Source organism: Bos indicus, unplaced genomic scaffold, assembly GCF_029378745.1.
Source record: "Bos indicus isolate NIAB-ARS_2022 breed Sahiwal x Tharparkar unplaced genomic scaffold, NIAB-ARS_B.indTharparkar_mat_pri_1.0 scaffold_55, whole genome shotgun sequence".
NCBI classification, from domain to species: Eukaryota; Metazoa; Chordata; class Mammalia; order Artiodactyla; family Bovidae; genus Bos; species Bos indicus.
In genome coordinates, this window is record NW_027223720.1 from 222,536 (window position 1) to 248,218 (window position 25,683).

Genomic DNA, 25,683 nt, shown 5'->3' on the forward strand with positions numbered 1-25,683 from the left:
TATTCCCATCTCTTTCAGAATTTTCCACAGTTTATTGTGATCCACACAGTCAAAGGCTTTGGCATAGTCAATAAAGCAGAAATAGATGTTTTTCTGGAACGCTCTTGCTTTTTCCATGATCCAGCAGATGTTGGCAATTTGATCTCTGGTTCCTCTGCCTTTTCTAAAACCAGCTTGAACATCAGGAAGTTCACGGTTCACATATTGCTGAAGCCTGGCTTGGAGAATTTTGAGCATTACTATACTAGCATGTGAGATAAGTGCAATTGTGCGGTAGTTTGAGCATTCTTTGGCATTTGCCTTTCTTTGGGATTGCCCCACTTATGGGGGCCCAAATTTTGTCTAGCTCTTGGATTAAAAGATTCCTGGAGAACACCACATGCCAGCAACCTCTTGAGGAGTGTCCCTAATACAAACCTTACAGTTTCATGTCCCAGACTTGACCTGAGATGGGGAAAATAACACAGAAGGCAGGGGGCAGAATGGGGTGTGCTCCCAGAGAAAAATGCTGCTCCATCCTTTTCAAAAGCCAGAGTCAGTCTCTACTCATGACTTGTTTTAATTGATTGACAGGCATACTTTTCAAACATTCTACTGCATGTAATCATGCTTCACAAATACTGTGTTTCGTTACAAACTGAAAGTTTATGGTAACCATGCTTTGAACCTGTCTATGGCATGGTTTTCCCAACATCATGTATTCACTTGGGATCCTTTTTCCACATATTGTTAATTCTTTAAATATTTTAAACTCTTTCCCTATTTTATTTCTTATGGTGCTCTGATTAGTTATCTTTGTTACTATTATAACACATTTGTAAATTAAGCTATGTGCATTTTTTAGACATCTTCTAGTAAGTGTACAATAGGATTAACAACTTTTATAGCACTGGGAATCCCCCAAATTCCTAATGATGTACTCTAAGGCCATTTTCACTTTACGGCAGTGATCTAGAACCCAAGTCACCATATCTGAGATATGAGTACACTTCTAAAGGAAAAAAGCCATCCAAGATGGTTTTGTGCTATTCTGATTGAGGTTATCGGACATTGCACAGAGAGACGATCTTACTGTCCCTATCATCTCTTTATCTTCGTTATTCCTGTCATTTATTGATGTAGCCTTCAAGGCTTTCTGCCTAAAGAAGTGTATTGGAATATATCCAGAGTCCTTACTTTTATCCCAGGATACATTTGAGTGTTAAGGAACACAAGCTCTGCTTTAGGGCAAGAGGAATATAACAGCGTCGGATCTAGAGGAATTCAGAGAGGAATCTAATTCCAGGCCTATCAGTCACTAGTGTTCCCCAGCAAGGGCTCACTGCCTGATGCACATAGAAGCCAAACTATGGAATGGGCTTTTGAGAGACAAACTTTAATCCAAGGTGGAGTAGCAAGAAGGCAAGAAGTAGGGCTCTCAAATCTGTCTCCTCAATCCAGAGTTTGAGGTAAAATGAAAGGGTTTAGGGGAACTGCAAACTTGGAACCTAATTGGCTAGTCTTGAATTAATTCATGTGCGCTATTCACGCTGCTAGAAGCCAGATTTTCCGTATTGAAGGACTTCATACAGTTCTCCCCTGGCAACATTGCTACTCTGAGAGTTCCACAGACTGAACCCTCTTGGTTCTGCAGTCATCCTGGAAATGAGGCTCCTTTTTGGCACATGCATAGTCCTGCCTCTAAAAATAACTCAAGGTTTGGTTAATCAACAACCTGTTTTAAGGAGGCAAAACCACTTTAAACTGGTCAATGCTTTATGCTTCAATCCCCCCATTTCTCTTTGTACATTCTTCAAGCTTGTGGGAAATCATCTTCAATTTGGTTAACGAGTCTCAAATTCTGTAGAAAATGATAATCCCAGGTCCCAAATTTTTGTACCAACAGGACTGGAGTGTTATATAAGGATTGACAAGGTTGGATTAATTGGTATTTAAGAAAGGTGATTATCAGAGGCTTTGTTTCCTTCACATGTCTCTTTACAGGCTATTGCTTTAACGTTGGGGTTTTGGTGACTGGATGGAATTTATTACTATTGGGTCATCTGTCTTGGCTCTTCCTGGCCACTCATCAGCCCAAACTGAGCTCTACAGTTGACTGACCAATTTTTTCCACTGTGGTGCTCAAAAATTACAGAGGAAGGAACACTCCCAAGCTCATTCTTTGAGGCCACCATCACACTGAGAGCAAAACGAGATAGATAAGCACACACACACACACACATACACACACACAAAAAGAAAAGTAAATGACAGGCCAATATCACTGAAGACCACAGATGCAAAAATCCTGAACAAAATACTAGTGAACCAAAAAGACAGTCTCTTCAATAAATGGTGCCTTGAAAACTGGACAGTTACATGTAAAATAATGAATTTAGAATATGCTCTAACATCATACATAAAAATAAACTCAAAATGGATCAAAGACTGAAATGTAAAGCTAGACACTCTAAAACTCTCAGAGGAAAACCTAGGCAGAGCACTGTTTGACATAAGTTGTAGCAGTATTTTTTCTTTTAGTAAAATGGTTTTTGATCCACCTCCTGGAGTAATGAAAATAAAAAGAAAAACAAACAGGTGACCTTAATTGAAGTCAAAAGCTTCCATAGACCAAAAGAAACCATAAACAAAAAGACAACTCACAGAATGAGAGGAAATATTTGCAAACAAAGCAAACAACAGCGGAATAATCTCCAAAATATATAAATAGCTCAGGCACCTCTGTGTCAAATAAACAATCCCATAAAAAAGTAGGCAGAGTGTATAAACAAACATTCCTTCAAAGAAGACATACAGATGACCAAAATGCATATGAAAAGATGCTCAACATCACTAATTATCAGAGAAATGCAAATGATAAGTACACCAGCCAGGATGGTCATCATCCCCAAATCTGCAAACAATAAATGATGGAGTGTAGAGAACAGTCACTATGGAGAACATTAGGGAAGCTCCATGAAAAACTAAAAATAGAGTTACCATATGATCCAGCAATCCCACTCTTGGCACATATCCAGAGAAACCTATGATTCATAAATACACATGCACCCAACCTTCATTATAACACTATTTACATTAGCCAAGACATGGAAGTAACTTAAATGTCCATCTACAGAGAAATGAATAATGCAGATGTGGTACAATGGAATATTACTCAGCCATAAAAAAAGAGATAATGCCATGTGCAGCAACATGGATGGACCTAGGGAATGTCATACTAAGTAAGACACAGAAACACAAACATCATATGACAACACTCATATGTAGAATCCAATTTTTAAAAATGACACAAATGAACTTATTTACAACATAGAAAGAGACTTTGGGATACCTAAAACAAGCTTATGGTTACCATTGGAGAAATGTTGAGGGAGGGATACATTAGGAGCTTGGGATAAACATATACAACTGTCGTGTTGGACTCTTTGTGACTCCATAAACTGTAGTCCAACAGGCTCCTCTGTCCATGGAATTTCCAGGCCAGAATACTGGAGTGAGTTTCCATTTCCTACTCTAGGGGATCTTCCCGATCAGGGGACCGAACGTGCTTCTCTTGTGTCTCCTCCACTGGCAGGTGGATTCTTTACCATTGCACCACCCGGGAAGTCCACATACACAACTGTGTATACTAGAGATAACCAAAAAGGACCTACTATATAGCAGAGAGAACTCTACTCAATATTCTGTAATAAACTGTATGAGAAAAGAATCTGAAAATGAAGGAATACATGTGTATGTATAACTGAGTCACTTTGTTATACACCTGAAACTAACACAACACTGTAAATCACTTATACTCCAGGAAAATAAGACAAAAAAATAATACCACCATAATATTCAGCAATCCCACTCCTGGGAAAATATCCAGAGAAAATCATAATTCGAAAAAGTTACAGCACCCAATGTTCATTGCAGCATTATTTACAATACCTATGACATGGAAGCAACCTAAATGTCCATCAACAGAGGAGTAGATAAAGACGTGGTCTGTAAATACAAAGGAGTATTACTCAACCATAACAAAGAATGAAAGAATGCCATCTGCAGCAACATGGGTGTACCCAGGGATTGTAATGCTAAGCGAATTAAGTCAGACAAAGACAAGTATATCCCTCCTATGTGCAATCTAATTTTAAAAAGTGATAAAATGAACTTATTTACAAAACAGAAAGATGATGAAAACAAACTTATGGTTACTAAACGGGAAACGTAGTGAGGGAGGGAGAAATCAGCAGCTTGAGATAAACATACACACACCATTATATATGAAATAGATAACCAACAAGGACCTCCTACGTAGCACAGGAAACTCTAATCAATATTCTGTGATAACCTATATGAAAAAAGAAACTGAAAAATAATGAATGTACATAAATGTATAACTGAATCACTTTGCCATATACCTGAAATTAACACAATATTGTAAATCAACTGTACTCCAATAACATTTAAAAAATAGACTACCTGGGCATATATCTGAAGAAAACCATAATTCGAGTAGGTACAAGCACACCCATGGTCACTGCAGCACTGTTTACAATAGCCAAGACATGGAAACTACCTACAGGTCCATGAATAAAAATGTGATACATAAATACAATGGAATCATACTCAGCCATAAAAAAGAATGAAAGAATGTCATTTGCAGCACCGGATGGGCTTAAGAGATTTTCATAATGAATGAAGTAAGTCAGACAAAGACAAATACCATATTATATCACTCAAAGGTACTATCTAATTTTAAAATATGACAACAAATGTACTTATTTAAAATACAGAAACAGACTCTCACATTCTGAAAACAGACTTACGATGACTAAAGGGGAAACATGGCGGGGGGATGGATACATTAGAAATTGGGATGAACATACACAAACCAGCAATATATAAAATAGATAGCCGAAAAGGCCCTCCTATATAGCATAGGCAACTCTACTCAATATTCTGTAATAACCTATATGGGAAAGAATCTGGAAAAGATTGAATATATATGTAACTGAATCACTTTGCTGTGCACCTGAAACACAAGATTGTAAGTCAATAATTCTCCAGTAAAAGTATTTTTTTAAAAAAGGATATCCATCTGTAACAATATCTACAGGCAATCACCTTCAGTTCAGTTCAGTCACTCAGTCGTGTCCGACTCTTTGCGACCCCATCAACCGCAGCACGCCAGGCCTCCCTGTCCATCACCAACTGCCAGAGTCCACCCAAACCCATGTCTGTTGAGTCAGTGATGCCATCCAACCATCTCATCCTCTGTCATCCTCTCTCCTCCTGACCTCAATCTTTCCCAGCATCAGTGTCTTTTCAAATGAGTCAGCTCTTCGCATCAGGTGGCCAAAAGCATGAGTAAAAAACTCCATGACCTCCATAAAGCAAGGTTTCCAGTCCAGGAGCAAGGCGTTTATCTCCCGATTCAGAGGACCCTCATTAATAACAGGTTTAATAAAATTTTGTCACAGTCATCCAATAGCCAACTTCCTATTAGCCAATCCCAACACATGTAACAGTCAGACATAGTTAAACATAGGCAAATAAATCCAAAGACCTGGGACCTTAAAGTAGTGTTTGGGGCTCTAACCCAATTGTTGAATACCTCAGCAGCTCTAACTTCTTGCACTGTCCCCTCAGGAGGGTCCCTAACCAACCCCTCATCCTAGCCTCTGGATTTTATCCAGATGCAAGAAACTCCACTAGGCGGGACCCTAACCCACAGGGTTGTTGTCATTGTTCAGTTGCTCAGGTGTGTCTGACTCTTTGCCACCCCATGGACTATGACATGCCAGGCTTCCCTGTCCTTCACTGTCTCCTGGGGTTTGCTCAAACTCGTTTCCATTGAGTTGGTGATGCCATTCAGCAGTCCAGTCCTCTCTAACCCACATCCCTGATGAGATTATTAGACTACTGCTGCTGCTGCTAAGTCGCTTCAGTCGTGTCCGACTCTGTGCGACCCCATAGACGGCAGCCCACCAGGCTCTGCCGTCCCTGAGATTCTCCAGGCAAGAACACTGGAGTGGGTTGCCATTTCCTTCTCCAATGCATGAAAGTGAAAAGTGAAAGTGAAGTCGCTCAGTCGTGTCTGACTCTTAGTGACCCCATGGACTGTAGCCCACGAGGCTCCTCCATCCATGGGGTTTTCCAGGCAAGAGTACTGGAGTGGGGTGCCATTGCCTTCTCTCTTATTAGACTACAGGCACATTCTAACTACACATAGCACATTTAGCTATAGGAACATTATAATGAGGTTACTCACCCCAAAGATATATGATCCAGGAGCTATTCCTTTTCTTAAAAGGAAAGGAACCAAAGAAGCCCAAGGAGCCCAGAGTGCCATGGCTAGGAAACAGGTACCTGAGAGCCGACTTTCTAGACAAACTCAGTCGAGGTGGCCACTCAGGGTGGGTGCTGAGAACCACCAGGGGCTAAGTGCATCAAGCAGATGGTCACAAGTCCTAAATTTCAACTAGGCTGCCCAAACTCACTGAACATGGGCTCACTGACAGATGTGCACAGAAGCCAATACTTATGGCAAGAGCTTTTGAGAAAAGAGCTTTACTGCAAGGCCGACCAAAGCAGGAGGCAAGGTATCAAATCTCTCTTCAATCCAGCAGCCTGGGTGAAATCTAAGGGGTCACGGGAATTTCTAACTTGGAAGCTAATTGGCTAGTCTTAAATTAGTCCATCAGCTACTCAGGTTACAGGAAGCCAGGCTTTCCTTATTGAAGGACTTCTCATTTTGCAATGGCCCTTGGGGCAACATTTGTATTCTCTGAGTTCCCCTAAATTGAGGATCTTGGCTCCAGGGTCATCCTGAGGTCATGGGTTCCTTCTTGGACACATGCAGTTCTTTCTTTGTAAAATGACTCAAAGTGTGATTAATCAACAATCTCTTTGAGGAGGCAAAAGCAATTTAAGCTGGTCAATTGTTTCACATACTGTTTCACTAGCCTTCTGAACTCCAGCACATTAACCAAACTCCAAGACAAAGAAAATCACAGTGAATTCAAATGTTGCCTAGCAAGGACAATCATGTAATAGTCACACCAGAGGATGTAACATAGAATGTGCTTGAGGTAGAATCTTTCCCAGTTGCAAACAACTCAAAGTTCTTAGAATTTTTGTCATTGACCAGTATCTTCCCTCCTAGCTACCCTTTCATCTAAATTACCAATATTTCCACGTATTTAAGTACCAACAGAAAATCTAGAACTTGCCTAGAATTTGCCCAATTACACACAAGATAAAAACAATCAAGTAACCTTCTTAATGGAAAGGTCTCTGGCTCCCTCAAGCCAGGGTAAATGTCACCAGTGCAGGAGTCTCTGGACTCTCTGAGGCCCTCCATCTGAGAATCTGGCCATGCCCACCACTCCCACTGTCTCTCTAGCCCACTAGACAACTTCACTTAAAATGACTTCTCACTGAAGGCTCTGCATTTTCCTAAGGCTCCAAACCTAGACATTGTATTAAAAAACAGAGACATCATTTTGCCGACAAAGGTACCTATATCTATGGATTTTCCAGTAGTCATGTACAAATGTGAGAGTTGGCCTATAAAGAAAGCTGCATCGAAGAATTGATGCTTTCTGACTGTGGTCTTGGAGAAGACTCTTGACAGTCCCTTGGACTGCAAGGAGATCAAGCCAGTCCATCTTCAAGGAATGAACCCTGAATATTCATTGGAAGCACTGATGCTGAAGTCGAAGCTCCAATACTTTGGCCACCTGATGCAAAGAGCCAACTCATTGGAAAAGACCCTGATGCTAGGAAAGAAAGATTTGGGGTAGGAGGAGAAGGGGGCAGCGGAGGACAAGATGGTTCAATGGCATCACTGACGATGCACTTGAGTTTCAGAAAACTCCGGGAGATAGTGAAGGGCAGGGAGGCCTGGTGAGCTGCAGTCCATGGGGTCACAAAGAGTGGGACATGACTTAATGACTGAACAACAACAAGGCTCCAAACTGCCTCACCGCAGGCCATTTACACTTGCTTTCAACTCCAACTGCCTGCCCTCCTTACCCCTGCTTTTGACTTGTTCTTTCAGCAGTCCCCAACCTTTTTGGCACCAGGGACTGGTTTTGTAGAAGACAATTTTTCCACAGACTGGAAATGGGGGATGGTTTGGGGATAATTCAAGCACATTACATTTATTGTGAATTTTATTTCTAATCTAAATGCTGCTGCTGATCTCACAGGAGGTGCTGGTTGGAGGCCTGAAGTTTGGAGAACCCTGCTTTTGGTCATAGAGAGTATCTCACCATCTTTTCATATAATAGTACCTCCTAGACTCTAAAATTCAATGGACAGGATCTTGTTTTGGAGGTTGCTGTTGTTCCAGTTTTTTAAAAAGCATCCACAGTACTAGTAAGCCTACCAAAAAGGTCATTCTCAGAACTTCTCTCTTGGTCCACTGTTTACGACTCCCTGCTCCCAATGCAGGGGGCATGGGTGGGTTCGATGCCTGGTTGGGGATGGTCCAGCATGCTTCACAGCCAACAGAAAAAATAAAGAGCTCCTTCTCAAATAATAATTGGGAAATAAACAAGAGAGTAAGCATGCGGCCTAATCCATTAGAATTTATCTTACATTCCTAAATAATATAAGCAAATACAAGCATATAACTTTAATTTTTAGAAGAAAAAGCACAAGAAGGAGTTAGGTAAACCAAAAATTAACAGTCTTTTCCTTATTTATACTTTTTCTTTCTGCTTTTATTGATTAAATATAAAGTGCCTACTGTACACTTTGCAGATGGCACCCCACTCCAGTACTCTTGCCTGGAAAATCCCATGGATGGAGGAGCCTGGTGGGCTACAGTCCATGGGGTTGCACAGAGTCAGACAGGACTGAGCGAATTAACTTTCACTTTTCACCTTCATGCACTGGAGAAGGAAATGACAACCCACTCCAGTGTTCTTGCCTGGAGAATCCCAGGGACGGGGGAGCCTGGTGGGCTGCCGTCTATGGGGTCGCACAGAGTCAGACACGACTGAAGCGACTGAGCAGCAGCAGCAGCACACTTTGCATTATGCTCAGACTACAATCCCAAATAAGACCAAATATCTGCTCTTTTTTTAAAAAAAACACTTTATTGAGATATGATTATCATATAAAAAAACTGTACTCATTTAATGTATACAACTCGATGTTTGGAAATAAATATACACTTCTGAGGATGAAATGGCTGGATGGCATCACTGATTCGATGGACGTCAGTCTCAGTGAACTCCGGGAGTTGGTGATGGACAGGGAGGCCTGACGTGCTGCAATTCATGGGGTTGCAAAGAGTCGGACACGACTGAGCGACTGATCTGATCTGATCTGATACACTTCTGAACCACCGCTACAGTCTATGCCATAAACATGTTCATTACCTCCAAAAGTTTCCTCCTATACTCTTTATTGATTTACTCATTTATTTTTGTGGAGGTGAGGAGGAGCAAGGACAATTAACAATCCTTTTAGCAAAAGTTTAAGTATCCAATATGGAATTGTTAAGTATAGGCTCTATGCTCCACATTACATTTCTAGAAATTATTCATCTTGTATAACTGAAAATCTGTGTCCTTTGACAATCACTTCCACATTACGCCTCCTCCCAGGCCCTGGCAATCACCATCCTACCCTGCTTCTATCAGTTTGCCTGTTTTAGATTCCTCATTTAAGTGGTATCATGTATTTGTCATTCTGTGTCTGGCTTATTTCACTTAGCACAATGTCTTCTAGGTCATCTCTGTTATTGCAAATGAAAAAGTTTCCTTCTTTTTAAGGTTGAATAGTACTCCATTATGGGCTTCCCAGGTAGCTCAGTGGTAAATAATCCACCTGCCAATGCAGGACACACAGGAGACTCAATCGATCCCTGGATTGGGAACATCCCCTGGAGGAGGAAATAGCAACCTGCTCTAGTATTCTTGCCTGGAAAATCCCATGGTCAGAGGAGCTTGGCAGGCTACCTTCCATGGGGTCAAAAAAGAGTCAGACACAACTGAGTGACTGAGGACACACACACACAACACTCCATTTTACATATATATATATACATATATATATATATATATATATATATATAGAGAGAGAGAGAGAGAGAGAGAGAGAGAGAGAGCGCATATATTTATCCATTCATTCATCAAAGGCCATTTAGGCTGTTTCCCTGTATTGATTATTGTGAATAATGTTGCAACAAATATGGGAATGCTGATATCTCTTGGAGAGTCTAATTTTAACTCCTTTGGATAGATACTCAGAAGTGGATTTGCTGAATCATATCATAATTCGATTTTTAATTTTTTGAGAAACCTCAATACTATTTTCCACAGTGGTTTCACCCATTACATTCTCATTAACAGCATAAAAGAGTTGTTTTCTAAATGCTTGCACTTACTCAGCTTACTCTCTACTGGAGAGAGAGCAAAACAATCAACTTGTCAAATTATTGTTGTGGCAAAAACATTTAACATCAAATCTACTCTCAAAATTTTAGGCACACAATACAGTATTGTTAAATACAGGCACAATGGTACACAGCAGATTTCTGGAATTTATTCAATGAATAACTGAAACATTATATCAAGTGAAAAGCAACTGTCCATTTCTCCCTCCCATGGCCCCTCTGTGTTTCAATGTGTTTATAAACTTTAGATAACTCATATAAGTGAAACCATGCAGCATTTGTCCTTCTGAGACTGGTTTATTTCATTTAGAATGATGTCCCTGTGGTTTCTCCATGTTGTCCCATATAACAACATTTCTTTACTTTTTAAGGTGAATTTATATCCCATCATCTGCATCTACCACATGTTCTTTATCCATTTATCTGTTGGTAGATTTTGGGTTGTTATCAAATCTTGGCTATTGTAAATAATGGTGCAATGAACACAGGAGTGAAGATGTCTCTTTGAGATACTGACTTCACTTCCTTTGGATGTACAATTGACTCTTGAACCATGTGGAGTTTAGAAGTACAGTCACAATCCCTGTATAATTTTGACTCTGCCCAAACGTAACTAATAATAACCTACTGTTGACTGGAAGCCTTACTGATAAGCAGTCAAGGCATATTTTGTATGCTATAAGTATTTTCTACTGTATTCTTACGATAAAGTAAGCTAGAGAAAAAATGTTACTAAGTAAATTATAAGAGAAAATATATTCACAGGACTGTATTTATCAACATTGTAAGTTTACAGCATCCATTTATAAGAAAAATTGGCTCCAAGTCATCAATATTGTCTTATATGACACAAAAGACTATACACATGAGACACTAAATATCAAACATGAAAAAATAATATGAATAGAAATTCATATTTATTTACAGGTATAATGACTCAAGCTTTGATAATGAAGCAGCAATATGACTGCTTTATAGTAGCCTAGTGTAATCGATAGGATTGCTTCATGGTAGTGGAGCATATACAGTAATGAATGAATAGCTAAAAATTTTTATAGCATACACTATTTTGGTAATACTTAAAATACAGTACTTAAAACATTGTTACTTTAAGAGAAAACATTTACCTGTGATGACAGGCTGATAGGCAGTTTATCCATTGACAAGAGAGAGATGGGACAGTGTGCAATAATACAAATCTTTGAAACTAAAGTTATAAAACAATAATAAAATGAAACATTATTAATTTTATATTAAATATCACTCACCTTCTGCCTATGCAATGGTAGGCTATCCATTTCAATACAAGTCTTGCACGCAAATTCTTCATGATGAATACTTAGCTGGTAATGATGATGAAGATGATGACACAGAAACATCTCATACAGTCCTTGCCTACAGTTATTAGCTCTTAGAACAAAGACACTCACACACATACTCAACAGATAAGCTGATTACCCATATGGCACAATGATTATTTACTACTCATTGACTGGAAGTGGATCATCATGAAGGTCTTCATTCCTGACACCTTCTTGCTGAGTAGGCTGAAGAGGAGGAGGAAGAGGAGGGGTTGACCTTGATGAGTGGCAGAGATGGAAGAGTGGAGGAGGTGGAAGGGGAGGCAGGGGAAGTAGGCACACTCAGTGTATCTTTATGGAAATACATTGTAATTTCTGTCTGAAGATTTTGCGTTTTCATTTCTCTAAAAACGTTTCTGTGTGTTATCAGTCCTCCTTCCACCATTTGCTTTCATTTCAGTGCCTTTATCATAGAAGGGTCCATGCCATACAAGAGTCAAAAGCAGTCTTGAGTCCTCAGAACGCTTCTGCCAGATTGTCTAATGTCAATTTGTTTTCTGGCACTGCTTCTTCTACATCTTGTTCCTCATCATCCAGCTCTGGTTCGGAACCATTCATCTCCATCAAGTCATATTTTGTTAATTCCTCTGCTGTAGTGTCTGTTAGCTCTTGGGTTTTTCCAAGATCTGTATTTTGGGACTCTGCACCCCCTCCCACCCTTTCATGTCTTATCCACAGTCTCTTTCTTGATTTCCTTGACTGACTCTGTCACAAATCCTATGAAGGCATGCAAAACACCTGGACAGTTTTCTTTAGCAGGAATTTATTGTTTGGGCTTTCATGGTCTTTGTGTGTGTGTGTGTGTGTGTGTGTGTGTGTCTGACAACAATTGCGTCTTCAGTTGTGTAATCCTTCCAGACTTCATGATATTCTATCAGGGTTCTCTTCCATAGTATTGACAATCATTTTCATAGAGTACCCTGTGTAATGACCCTTAAAGGTCCCTTTGACCCTCTGATCTATAGGCTGACTTAGAGATGTTGTGTTTAGGGGAAAGGAGACACTTTGACGGCTTCAGTGTTGAACTCATGGGGTTCTGGGTGGCCAAGGGCATTGTCCGATATCAAAAGAATTTTAAAAGGCAGTCAATAACCCCCAAGGTACTTCCTGAATTCAGGGATGAAGCATTGATGACACCAATCCCCACAAAGGTTCCTGTTGTCCGGCCTTCTGGTTGTACAACCAAAAGACTGACAGATGGTGTTTATCATTTCCCTTGAAGGCTCAGGGTTAGCAGCCCTATAGGTTAGGGGAGTCTTGATCATTTGCACAAAAACCTGACAGCGTTTGCACAAAATCATAGAAGTAGCCTCTTTCTGTCACAAATCCTGGAGTTCACTTCCCTTCTTTACCAATCTGTGTACTTTGTGGCAAATCCCCCAGAATAGGGCACTTTCATCTGCATTAAAACCTGTCCGGACAGATCTGTTTTCTCCTCAGGGATTTTTTTTTTTTAAATTCCTTGGAGTACAGTTGATTTACAATGTTGTATAAGTCTCAGGTGTACTACAAAGTGATTCAGTTATACCTATACATATATCCATTCTTTTAAAGAATATTTTGTCATATAAGTTATTACAGAATATTGAGTTTCCTGCTCTATAGAGTAGATACTTGTTGGCCATCTACCTTATATACAGAATGTGTATATACACATATATGTTCATCTCAAGCTTCTGATTTATTGCTCCCTGCCCCATTTGCTCTTTGGTAACCATAAGTTCATTTTGTATACCTGTTCAGTCTGTTTCTACTTTTTAAATAAGTTCCTTTGTATCATTTTTAAAAATTATATTCCACATATGAGTGATATTTGTCTTTGTCTGACTTCACTTAATATGAAAATCTCAAGGATGTCCATTGTCTCCACGTTTTCTCAACATAATTTTAGAAGCCCTAGCTGTGGCAATCAGAGTAGAGAAGATATAAAAGGAATCCAAGTTGAAAAAGAAGTAAAACGCACTGTTTGCAGATGACATGATACTATCACATCATGACAAATAAATGGGGAAGCGATGGAAACAGTGAGAGACTTTATTTTTTATTTTTTTTGGCCTCCAAAATCACTGCAGATGGTGACTGCAGCCATGAAATTAAAAGATGCTTGCTCCTTGGAAGAAAAGCTTTGATCAACCTAGACAGCCACAGGATTGAAAAGGTCAGTTTTCATTCCAAATCCCAAAGAAAGGTAATGCCAAAGAATGCTCAAACGACTGCACAATTGCACTCATCTCACACACTAGTAAAGTAATGCTCAAAATTCTCCAAGCCAGGCTTCAACAATATGGGAACCATGAACTTCCAGATGTTCAAGCTGGTTTTAGAAAAGGCAGAGGAACCAGAGATCAAATTGCCAACATCCATCGGATTATCAAAAAAGCAAGAGAGTTCCAGGAAAACATCTATTTCTGCTTTATTGACTATGCCAAAGCCTTTGACTGTGTGAATCACCACAAACTGTGGAAAATTCTTAAAGAGATAAGAATACCAGACCACCTGACCTGCCTCTTGAGAAATCTGTATGCAGGTCAGGAAGCAACAGTTAGAACTGGACATGGAACAACAGACTGGTTCCAAATAGGGAAAGGAGTATGTCATCTTGGAATGGTGGCAACCATGACTGCAGACCCAAAGTGTGCTACACAACAAGTAACTCAACTTTTTCATATAATGTCATGACTTCTGTTTCTTGAGAGCACTTCCAGCACCACTAGCAGCACTTCATATGAGTTCAACGGTGTTATTGCCAGTCCAGGTTCAATGCAGGATACTGGATGCTTGGGGCTAGTGCACTGGGACGACCCAGAGGGATGGTATGGGGAGGGAGGAGGGAGGAGGGTTCAGGATGGGGAGCACATGTATACCTGTGATGGATTCATTTTGATATTTGACAAAACTAATATAATTATGTAAAGTTTAAAAATAAAATAAAATTAAAAAAAAAAAAAAAGGTTTACGGTCTCGTACTAAACACAGTGAGAAATACCTGAGAACCACTGGTGATCACTTTTTTTGCGATCACAGTTTACTACAGAAACTGCTCATCAGAGATGAATAGTGCTATTCATGGTCCATAAGTGTGTGTGTGTGTCTGTGTGTGCACAACTTTTGATAAATTTAACCTTTTCATATTTGTGTATATTTTATGGCAGTAAGTGATAAAATAGACTAGTATCTATATAAATTTTATGCATTCATGACACCTTTCCCTTAATTTTTTATATTTCTAGGCTATGCATGTCACCTGTGAGTTTTTTCAGGCTATCTCAAATCTCGGAATAGTTTTCCAATGTATTTATTGAAAAAAATTCATCTATAAGTGGACCTGCACAGTTCAATCTTGTGTTGTTCAAGGGTCAACTACATACTCAGACGTGGAAATGCTGAGTCGTACGATAGTTACAGTTGTGATTTTCTGAGGAACCTCCACACTGTTTTCCATAGTGGCTGTGCCAATTTATATTCCCAGCAACTGTGTGCAAAGGTTCCCTTTTCTCAACACCCTTGCCAACACTTCTTATCACTTGGCTTTTTGATAATAGTTCTCCCAACAGGTATGAGGTGATCTGTTATTGTGGTCTGGATTACCATCTCACTGATGATTAGTGATGCTGAGCCCCTGTTCACATAGCTGTTGGCCATTTCTATGTCTTCCTTAGAAAATATTTAGGTTCTTTGCTCGTTTTTTAGTTATTTTTAATTAATTAGTCTGTAATTGAGTTGTATGAGTTCCTTTTATAATTTACATATTAACTTATCAGATATATGGCTTGCAAAGTTTTTCTATTTCACCTTTTCATTTTGTTGATTGTTTCCATTGCTCTACAGAATCTTTTTAATTTGATGTAGCCCCACTGATTTTTCTTTTTCTTGTCTGTGTTTCTGTTGTCAAATTAAAAACAAAAAAAACACGAAACTTTGCCATGACCAATGACAAGGAGCTTTCCCCTGTGTTTTCTTCTAAGAATTTTATGATTTCTGGCCTCATTTTAAAGTCTTGAATCCATTTTTTTGAGTATGATGCAAGATAAGACTCTAGTTTTACTCTTTGCAGGCAGATTTTCCGTTTTTTCAACACTATTTGTTGATTGAGGATACATTTTTTTTTTTCCTTTTGTATTCTTAGTGCCGTTGTTAAGGATTACTTGCCTATATACGCATGGGTTTATACATGGCTGCATTCTGTTCAGTTGATCTGTATGTCTATGTTTATCCTGGTATCACACTGTCTTGAACTATAGTTCAAAATCAAGAAGCACCGTACTTACACCTTTGCTCCTCTTTGTCAAGATTACTTTATCTCTTCAAGTTCTTTTGAGGTGTCATATGAATTTTAGCCTATTACTCTGGAAAATTCCACTGGAATTATGACACACATTACATTAAATCTGTAAATCACTTTGGGTAGTATGAATATTTTAACAATGTGAATTCTTCCAATCCGTATACTTGGGACATCATTTTATTTGTGTCTTTTCCACTTTCTTCAATCAATGTCTCCTTGTTTTCAGTGTATAGATCTTTTACTTCCTTGGTTAAATTTATTTCTAAGTGTTTTATTCTTTTTGACGTTTTTGAAATAGAACTGTTTTCTTAATTTTTTTCAGATAGTTTGTTTTTAATGTTTACAAACACAACTGAGTTTTGCGTGTTATTTTGTGTCCTGCAGCTTTGTTGAATTCATTTTTTAGTTCTAACATTTTCCTGGACACTCGGAACATTCACCCCACTCTCACTTTCCCCCACCAAGAAAGGTCACAATCTCTCTTGGTACTGAACTGTGCCAGCCTGAGACAAGGGCTAATGCCAATAAAGTCAAATTGCTGTTCTTACCCATTTCGAGTACAGCTGATCTAAGCTATATGCTTACCTGTGGTAATGCAATTTCTTAATTGCATTCTGGACCTTCTATAAAGGTATTTTGTTACTTATACAATGTTAAAATCCGGGCTGCTGAGGGGATACAGGGGCTGGGTCCCATTCCACTGTATTACAGATGCCACTCAGTCAGGACCGTTTTCTTTATTTCCCGATACCAACAATTTTTCTGTGTTCATTCACATTGGCAAGCAAATGCCAGTTCTCTTGACATGTTATCTTGTTCTGAACCACAAAGGGAGATTCAAGGACTTGATTCATTATACAAAATACCAAAACCTTTATACTTACACTGAAATACAGCAATAAGTGGGATATACTTTGTTCATAAACACAGATATGGAAGTCAAATAAACTTTCAATTACAAGGAAAAGTATTTTAAGAGTACCAAAAAAGAAAAAGAAAGCCCTAAACAGAAAAAGATACATCTCCCAGTTACTGAGGTCAAGTAAGAACAAAAGAAGACATGAAATATGTTCCTTTCAGCTCCATCTTGGCACTCAGTTACTTGGAATACTTACTCCTGTTTTCAATCACAAGATGAAGCATCTGCCCTGGATGTCACTATGTGGGAGGAGCTGGAAGACTTGGTTCTGCAACGTGCCCTGCCCATGGCAGTAGTGCTCTGTCTTTCTCAGCTCTCAAGGCCTCTATCTTCCTCATCCTATGATGGAATTCAGGACCTCCCAGGGCTGATATCAGTAAATGGAAGCTACAGAACCCCAGTGGTCCTGGGTGGCTATTTCTTTCACTTCTTTTGAAGGGGCTTTACATATATATCTGACAATTCCTTCTCTGACCTGAGATCGCCCTCCTTACACCAAAGGTCTCAAGCCCCTGACAACTGTACTGTGAGCGAGATGTTCAGCTTGAGAGCTCTGCCTGGAGCCTTCTTATACCTAATATTCTGGGGGTGTTGCTTTCCTCAGTCCAGATGCATGGCTATCTTCCTATAGGCCCTTGCTCCTTTGATAAATGGCTTCTTGGGAAATGTCACATCCCTGAAAAGCCCCAAGCAGTTTCTCTACTGCAAGTGTTGCAGAGAAGGAGTCCCTGTCCTAGGAGTGAGGCGAGATGGGAAATCCATGGCATAAGTAAGGGGGCCCAGGTAGAGACGTGTGAGAGAAACAAACATGGTAACCTGTGTCAGGAGCCGTGTTAGGCATTACTGACAAAATGGAGGTGTGGCCCAAACCCCCTCTCCTCATCCCGCAGGCACAGTCCTGGGATGAAAGAGTTAGGTTTTGTGATTCTGACTTGTTCTTTCTTCGGTTGAGTTGGCTGGAAAGAACGTTAAGGTGCTTATTGTTCTTCAGAGAACTATGAGAAAGCACAAAGCCTTCTGCAGTTGTGCCCATAAAATAATCTATAAAGTAACCATTGGCATTTGTTCAAGGATTTTTACAAAGAATGTCCCAGGGTGAGCATGTAGGCCGCAGCTTGAGGCCATGGGAAGGATTGTTATCTGAGACCTGTTTGTGAGGGAAATGTTGATGGCAAAGGAAGTTTGCTGAGTTTAGGGTTTAGGAATAATTAAGAATAGCGAGAAGCCTTTTTAGGAGAGAGTGAGCTTAGGATACTAGGGGCAAGCAGAATTTAGAAAGGTAAGAAATAAACTGAGGGATGTGGTATGCAGCCCAGACATAAGCATGAGTTACAATGTAATCACAAGTAAACACCATTCTGAGAGAATGGCTGAAACAGGAACTCTGTTTAAAGGGCAACAATGAGACAATAAATCTGGGTGAGGGGGAACTGAAAAATGTCAAACCTCTGACCTAATGCTTTTGTCAAAGTATAAAAGAAGACCTGATGCTTGAAATAAACATGTAGGTCCGTACCTCGAGTCAGAGGCTACATCATTCTTGGCCGGCACCGCTCATCCCTTCAGGCTGATTCCCTGGCTGCTGGAGCTGGACTCCGGCAAACCTGTCCCTTCTCTCCTTCAGCCAGACTTCACAGGGAACTTATGTTCGAATACATAAACTTTATATTTTATGTCTAATAGATATTTCTTTATACAAAGAAATGGCTCTGAGATGACTTGTTTTTGAATCCTGATCTTTGGAGCTTATGTGTAACCGTAAAGCTTTCAGATCTTTTAAGCTTATCCGAGACTTCATATATATGGACAGATGATCCTATTGTCAGCAAACATCATTGCTTTGTTTCTTCTCTTCACATGTCACATTTATTTTAGTTTTATTATTATTATTGCTCTAGCTATGTATTACAATATAATAGTTTGACCTGAGAGTCCTTCTTCTTATTGCTTCTGATACATTTCACAGTAATGAAAATAAAAGGGGAATTAAGGGCACAAGGTCAGCTCAGGCTTGCAGGAGTGAGAGGGTGAGCTTTAGACTAACTCAACTCAAGGGCCTACGACCACCCTTGCCACTTACCAGCCATGGGAAGTTTGTCAGATCATTAAACTCTCTGAGAGCGCCTCAGGCTCTTTATCTGTGAAGTGAGTTTGAGAAGCCCTGTCTGGAAGGACTGGTGGCATGGTAATTGTAAAGCATCTACCACAGTGCCTGGAAGGCACCATATGCCTCCTTTCTCATGACTGGTGGCTGCACTTTCCATCAAAGATCTGACCTCCCTTAGGCCTGAAATAGGACCACTTTAGTGGCTCAGCAGTAAAGTATCTGCCTATGGTACATACAGGAACTTCAGGAGACCTAAATCAGTCCCTGGGTTGGGAAGATTCCCTGGAGGAGGAAATGGCAACCCACTCCAGTTTTTCCCTGAAGAATCCCATGGACAGAGGAGCCTGGGGGCTACAGTCCATGAATCAAAAAAGAGCCAGGCACGACTTAGTGATTCAACAATGACAAAAAGAAGGCCTGATATAAAGAAGTAAGGGAAAGCCTTGCCTGACAGCCCTCCCCGGAGCTTTCTAGAACTGATATCAAAGGGTATGGCATGACACTCTTTGTCTCTATTCAAGGATGGGTCCACTCCTCAGTCTGCACTCAGGCTCCAAAATTTGACTTCTGGTGGGGCCTGGGGAATCCCCTCCTTCTGGACCTGAGGCTTATCTCCTCATAGTAAGACCCATACCTCCCTGGGAGCCTGGAGGAGGAAATGAGGGCGGCCTTATCTAGCTACTCCTGCCCATAGTCTCACAAGGATGAAAGCTCTAGAAGCTGGTTGAGGATAAAAGACAGTTCCTCTCAGGGTCCCAAATCAGGGTTGCAAATCAGGGTCCCAAATTTGACTCTCAGCCAAGCCCAAGATCCCCCACTCTGTTGACATGGGACCACCACCATCAGACCAAAACCCTAACTTTCCTGCTACTCCTCGGTCAGAACTGAAGGGTCCCTTGGGCTGACAACTCTGCCTGGGGCCTTCTAGCCTGATACTAGGGAGGATTCTACGTGGTCATCCTGGTATGTGGGTTCCCACATTCTTTACCATCCTCACCCTGACTTAGAAATAACCTTGAAATATTTACAACCTGGAAATATTCACTGACTTACCTTAAAGCTTCTCCCCTCAAGCCCCCAATTCCCTGAGACCCGCGAGGAAGAGGTGGAATTTGCCTCATTGGGCCACCACAGCCTGTGGTCTTCCGAGGCTAACAGTAGTGGAAGGAATAAGTTCTGCCCCATTGTTTTGAGGTGGGTGGTCTTTTCAGTCATCAGGGTCCTTATCTTACCTTCTGGCACAATCTGGAAATCATACTTCTATGAGCTGTGGCTGCTCCCTTTGATCAGGATGAGGTTCTTTACCTCCATGAGATGTTCTGGAAGGAAGTGAGTAGGACTCACCATGTCACCAGGCCTAAGTGGCACAGTCTAAGGCCTAACAGGAACAGTGCCCTCTGTAGCCCCCTTCTTTCTGGGAGGGATCCTTCGCTGTCAGTCAGTGCCATCTGTTGATTCCTGTTAGGAACTGGGTACCCTTCCTCAGCTGATAGAGGCTTCCTCCATTAGTCCAAGGACTGTAATGCCCTGAAGCCATTCTCCTTCAGGAAATAAGGGATACACTTACTCTGAAAGCCCTGCCTCTTCCCTCCCAGGGCCCATTACATTTGCAGGACTTTCTAAGAATTTATCTGTAATGGGGTAGTTGGCTGACACACTCCTCATAGAGGACTGTGCAAATGTCATGCCTGGGATTTCCATTCTCTGATGAAGAGCCAGCCTATAAACCAAGGTCCACATCTCCTTGACACCCTCCAGCCAGAAGTCAGGGGGCCCTTGAGCTGGCTAGCTCTTACCTATGCTTCCCAGGGCTAACTGGAGAGGAGGGACTTAGTGTAGCCCTGTCGGCTGGGGTTGAGGGGCTTCCATATCCACACCCTGGGTCTTCAATTTGACTCTGCACCCTTCCTGGGGCTCTATTCTCTGCTGATCTGAGGCTGAGGACTCTGCTGATTCCCAGTGTCCCCACCTTCCCGGGACCTGAGTTAACCACAGCAGCCTGGATTGTTCTGGACTTCATGGGATTGCCAATGAGGACGGGTCTTTACAAGTTGCTACTGTTGTGGCTGGGTCTTTCTATCACCCTCATTCAGGTTTATCACCATCATTTCTGAGAGACTGACCCTCTCTCCTATCTAACCTCAGATCAGAACTCGGTCCCAAGACCAAGTTTCTGAGAAGCCTGAAAAATAAGCGAGGCATGCTTAGCCTAACAGTTCTGAGATCCTGTGTCTGAGAGCAGACGGGAGTGCTCTCCCAGTGACCCCCCACCCCATATTCTGGGGTGTTGCTCTCCTCAATCCTCCTCCATGGGGTCCTCATCTTGCTGTGTCTTGGATTAAAGGCTTCTGGGGAAATTCCACATCTCTGCAAACTCTTGAGCTGTGTTTGCTCTGCAGTGCTACAGAGAATGAATGGGTCCCTGTCCCAGGAGTGATGGGAGATGGACAAGCTATAGCCCAAGGAGTCCAAGGAGAGGTGGTAGCCCATCAGGGAAAAAAAAAAAAAAGTACATCAATCTATCTCCTCATCAGCCAGGTGAAGGTTCTCATGGCATTTCTGTTCTGATAGATTTACTTTCTATAGGCAAGAGACTGTAAGCAAGATATGGAGAGCCCTTGGTCTTCAGAGGTTATCTAACATGGCCAACGTACATGCTTATACTGGCACAGAATATTGTCTCTTTCATTCATCTGTGAGTAATGAATAAGGTATACGTATTTTTTGTTAAATATATCTGGTATTCTTACTGCTCTGGCTACACATTCCAATCCAGTAGCTTGAGCACAAGGGCATTCTTTTTTTATCACCTAGGACAAATTTTGAAGTGCTGAGAAAAACACTGAAATAAAAGATACAGGGTGGGGACTTTCCTGGTGGTCCAGTGGCTAGCACCCCAGGCTCCCGATGCAGGGGGCCAGGTTCGATCCCTTGTCAGGGAAGTAAATCCCATGTGCCGCAAATAAGATTCAGCACAGCCAAATAAATAAATAAATAAAAAGTAAATAAATAAGGAAAAGGAAATGAAATGTCAAAAGTACTTGTTTAAAAAAAAGACGAGGGTGTGTCTCAGGGTGGGGAGAGAATAGTATGAGTGCTCATGTTAGTTTAGGGCAGGAGTCTAGTCCCAGCTCTGTCAATTACCAGCCTTAAGTATTTTGGCACAAAACCAAACTCTAACTCTATAAGCCTCAGGCTCTCCACTGTGAAGTGAGTTTGATAAGCTCTGTCTGGTAGGATTGGTGGAATATATGTATTTATGGAAAGCATTGGGCACGGCGCCTGTATCTATTGAGACATTAGGGGCAATGGCAGTTATCACTACGATTATCTTGACCTCAGATGTTACATCAGCTGGGTTGTTGTTTTTTTGTTTTTTGGCATCTAAGAGATGTCAGGGACTATGCAGTGTTCTAACTGATAAAAAATAAAAAAAGATCCAACCTCCCCAATCAGCCAAACTTCTGCTTAGCAATGAAACCAAAGTAGTATGTTCTCGCCACCCCCTCTTTACCTTGCTTCTTTGTTGTTCTTTCTGATTTAGAGAGTAACTCAGCCTCTTCCAAATAATGACAGCTTCTCTGAGAAACTGTATCTGCATGGGCAGAGGCATGCACTGATTTTTTTTTTTTTTGACTAAATATTGCCAGTACAAGCATGAAGTTTTCTTAAGAGCACATGCTCAATTAATGTTTGTGTAAAAGAAGAACCACGTATAAATCATTTGCTGTAATTTATATTCTCAAACATTCTTGAAAAATATAATCCAATCAAAGTATATATCTTTTACATTTATATAAAGGGAAACTAAACAGAGAGTAAGTAAAGCACACCCAAAATTGAAAAACTTTCAGCTATTTGTCTGTGCATCTATGTTCTGAGCCTTAGTGTGGTGTCTTGCATATTTCTATGGGTATTCTTATCCTAAAGTGTAGTTATTCTCATCTTGGATCACAAAAGTGATTTGAGGATTTCCAGTATGTTATTTCAAAGAACAAAACTCTTAATCCTAAATCTGACAAACAGCAAACAGCATGAGACCCATGTAATTCAAATACTTCTATCATGAACCTAAAATAAACTTTGTTGTAAAAAGTAACAATTGAAAATTGAGGAATAAAAAGTCAACAAGTTATTGATGCATATTCGGAACACAGGTTGACAGGCTTTTCCAACCACAAAGTGAAGAATGGGCTTCAGACCACACTAGGGGCCAGATGAGCGGCTGGATGTGGCCCTGGAGTGGGCACTGGTTGAGGCAGAAGTGCCATCCCTGGCTGCAGCAGAAGTGCCATCCCTGGCCGAGGCCGAAGGGCCAGCACCGGCTAAGGCAGACATGTCAGCCATGGCTGAGGCTGAAGTGCCAGCCCTGGCTGCAGCAGAAGTGCCAGGTCTGGCCGAGGCAGAAGGGTCAGCGCTGGCTGAGGCAGAAGGGCCGGTCCCGGTTGCAGCTCTGGCTCCGGTTCTCTCTGCCTCCTCTCTCAAAGCCTCCTCATAATGTGGCAGTAAGGCGTCAGGGACCAAATTGTTGACCTTGGTCAAAAATTGCAGGACTTTCGTCTTGCTGTTTTCTGTGAGCGCTTTAGGACCCCACAGGAACTCATAGCGAGGGGGATCGCTGCCAGGCACCTGGTTGTATTCCAGGTACTCTTCCTGCACCAGATCTTCTGTGATGAGCTTCCTGGTGTCTCCAAAGATGAAGTGCATTCTTCCATCATAGATGCCCAGAATATTCAGGAACTTCCAGACCTCCTCCTCAGAGGCACGATGGCCATTCAGGTAGATGACACCCAGCAGAGGCATCAGAAGACCATTCTTCGGCAGCCCCCAGTCACCTCTCATAGACTCACTGTCGCTGAGATCTAGGTTGCTCACCAGGGTATAGCAGTGACTGTTGCGCCTGACTTCCTTGAGCACCAGGCCAAACACCATCTCCATGTGCTCAGAGGCCCTGCTGAGGATCTCAGGGAATTGCGCCTTGTACCTTCTGTGGATAACCTTCACCATTTCTGACCTCTTAATTAGCTCCCTCATCTTATACTTTAACAGCATGTACTTCACCAAATTCTCTGACTCCATGGTCAGAAGATCTGTGTGAGAGATCTCAGCAGCAGCTGAGGCCTGGGAGGAATTTTCACCTCCCTGAACTTGGCCCTCGGCACCTCCACCAGATTTCAAGCGTGCTATGCCACCTACTCCAGATCTCGAGCGTGCTGTGCCACCACCACCAGATCTTTTGCGTATAGCACCTGCAGCAGCACTGGTGGTGCCTTGGGCTCCCGGAGGACCCGTGGTGGTGCCAGCAGCACACGAGCTTGAGGGAGCACTCTCTGAATCAGGAGGGGAGGAGGAGGTGGTCTCTTCTCCCCTAGATGTGGTAGCCTGATCATGAAGACCCTGGATCTCAGCCCGGGCCTGGCGACGTTTCTCACGAGCACGGTGCTTACTCTTCTGCCCACGAGGCATGACAGCTGTGGTCAGGGACCGCAGGCAGGGGTCTGGACCAATAGACAGGAGATTGGGGCACCTGGAGGATGGAGAATGAGGTGACATGAGCACGTTAGAACAGGGAGATTCTACCTTGGCTTAATCAAAGGCCACCTCTGCAGGTGTCCTTGAGGACACTGCCCTAGGAACCCACAAGCCTCCTGTTTTCCTGCTCAGCTTGTCTCCTGAGAATCCCAGAGGAAGAACAGAGGCCTTACTATTCCTCTGCATCCTCTCAGCCCTGCTTTGGATTTACTGAGGTGACACCAGGTGCTGACAGTGGGGTCCTCTCTGCTCATCTTCAGTATTATCACATCAAGTCCTGGCTCTGATGCAGACACTTCAGACCTCCACATGATCCAGAAGCAAGTGAAGGGATGCCTCAGTCCACCTCCCTCCCAGGGGATACCCAGTGCTGAGAGCTCAGTAGGGTCTTTTCTATCCTGAGTTCACTGGGATCATCATTCAAGGTCCTTACCTTGGCTCCTTAAAATGCTGGGCACTATTCTCCATTTGCTAACTGGTGGCTGCACCTTCAGACAAGACATTTCCCCTCCCCTAGACTTGGTATAAAACAGTAAAGCAGATGTTCAACCTCATAGCCCATCCCTGAGATTTCCTGGGCTGAAATCCAAGGGTTGGGATGCATGCTCTGAGTCCTCACTCAGGTTCCTTAACTGGGCGCCTGGCAGAGAACCTCCCCTTTCTCCTGAACTGATACCAGTCTGATAGTAAAAGCCAATCACCCTGTGTCCCCACAGGAGGAAGTGAAGATGACCTCATCTTCCCAAACACGGTCTCCTAAGAATGGAAGCTGTTGCAGGCAGGTTGATGTCCCTGTGGTCCCATCCAAGATCCCAATTCAAAGTTAATTTTTTTTTTGCTTCTCTTTTCTTCTATATGTCTTTTTAAAAACAAATTTATTTATTTTTAATGGAAGGATGATATCTTTACAATATTGTGTTATTTTCTGCCCCACATCAATATGAATCAGCCATAGGTATACTGTATGTCCCCTCCCTCTCCAAACTCTCTCCCCCTCCACCCCATCCCACCCCTCTTAAGCTGTTAGAGCACTGGCTTTGAGCTCCCTGAGTCATAAAACTAATTCCCAGTGGTTATTTATTT

At 41.7% G+C, this 25,683-nt stretch overlaps 1 protein-coding gene across 1 annotated transcript; it reads right to left on the reverse strand.

The window, feature by feature from the left end:
- Nucleotides 1–22,814: 22,814 nt before the first annotated feature.
- Nucleotides 22,815–24,584, reverse strand: LOC139181994 (melanoma-associated antigen B2-like). The gene has a single exon (XM_070785471.1). The coding sequence runs from the start codon at nt 24,532–24,534 to the stop codon at nt 23,275–23,277; it is 1,260 nt and encodes a 419-aa protein (XP_070641572.1). The 5' UTR covers nt 24,535–24,584; the 3' UTR covers nt 22,815–23,274.
- Between the last annotated feature and the right edge of the window lie 1,099 nt (nt 24,585–25,683).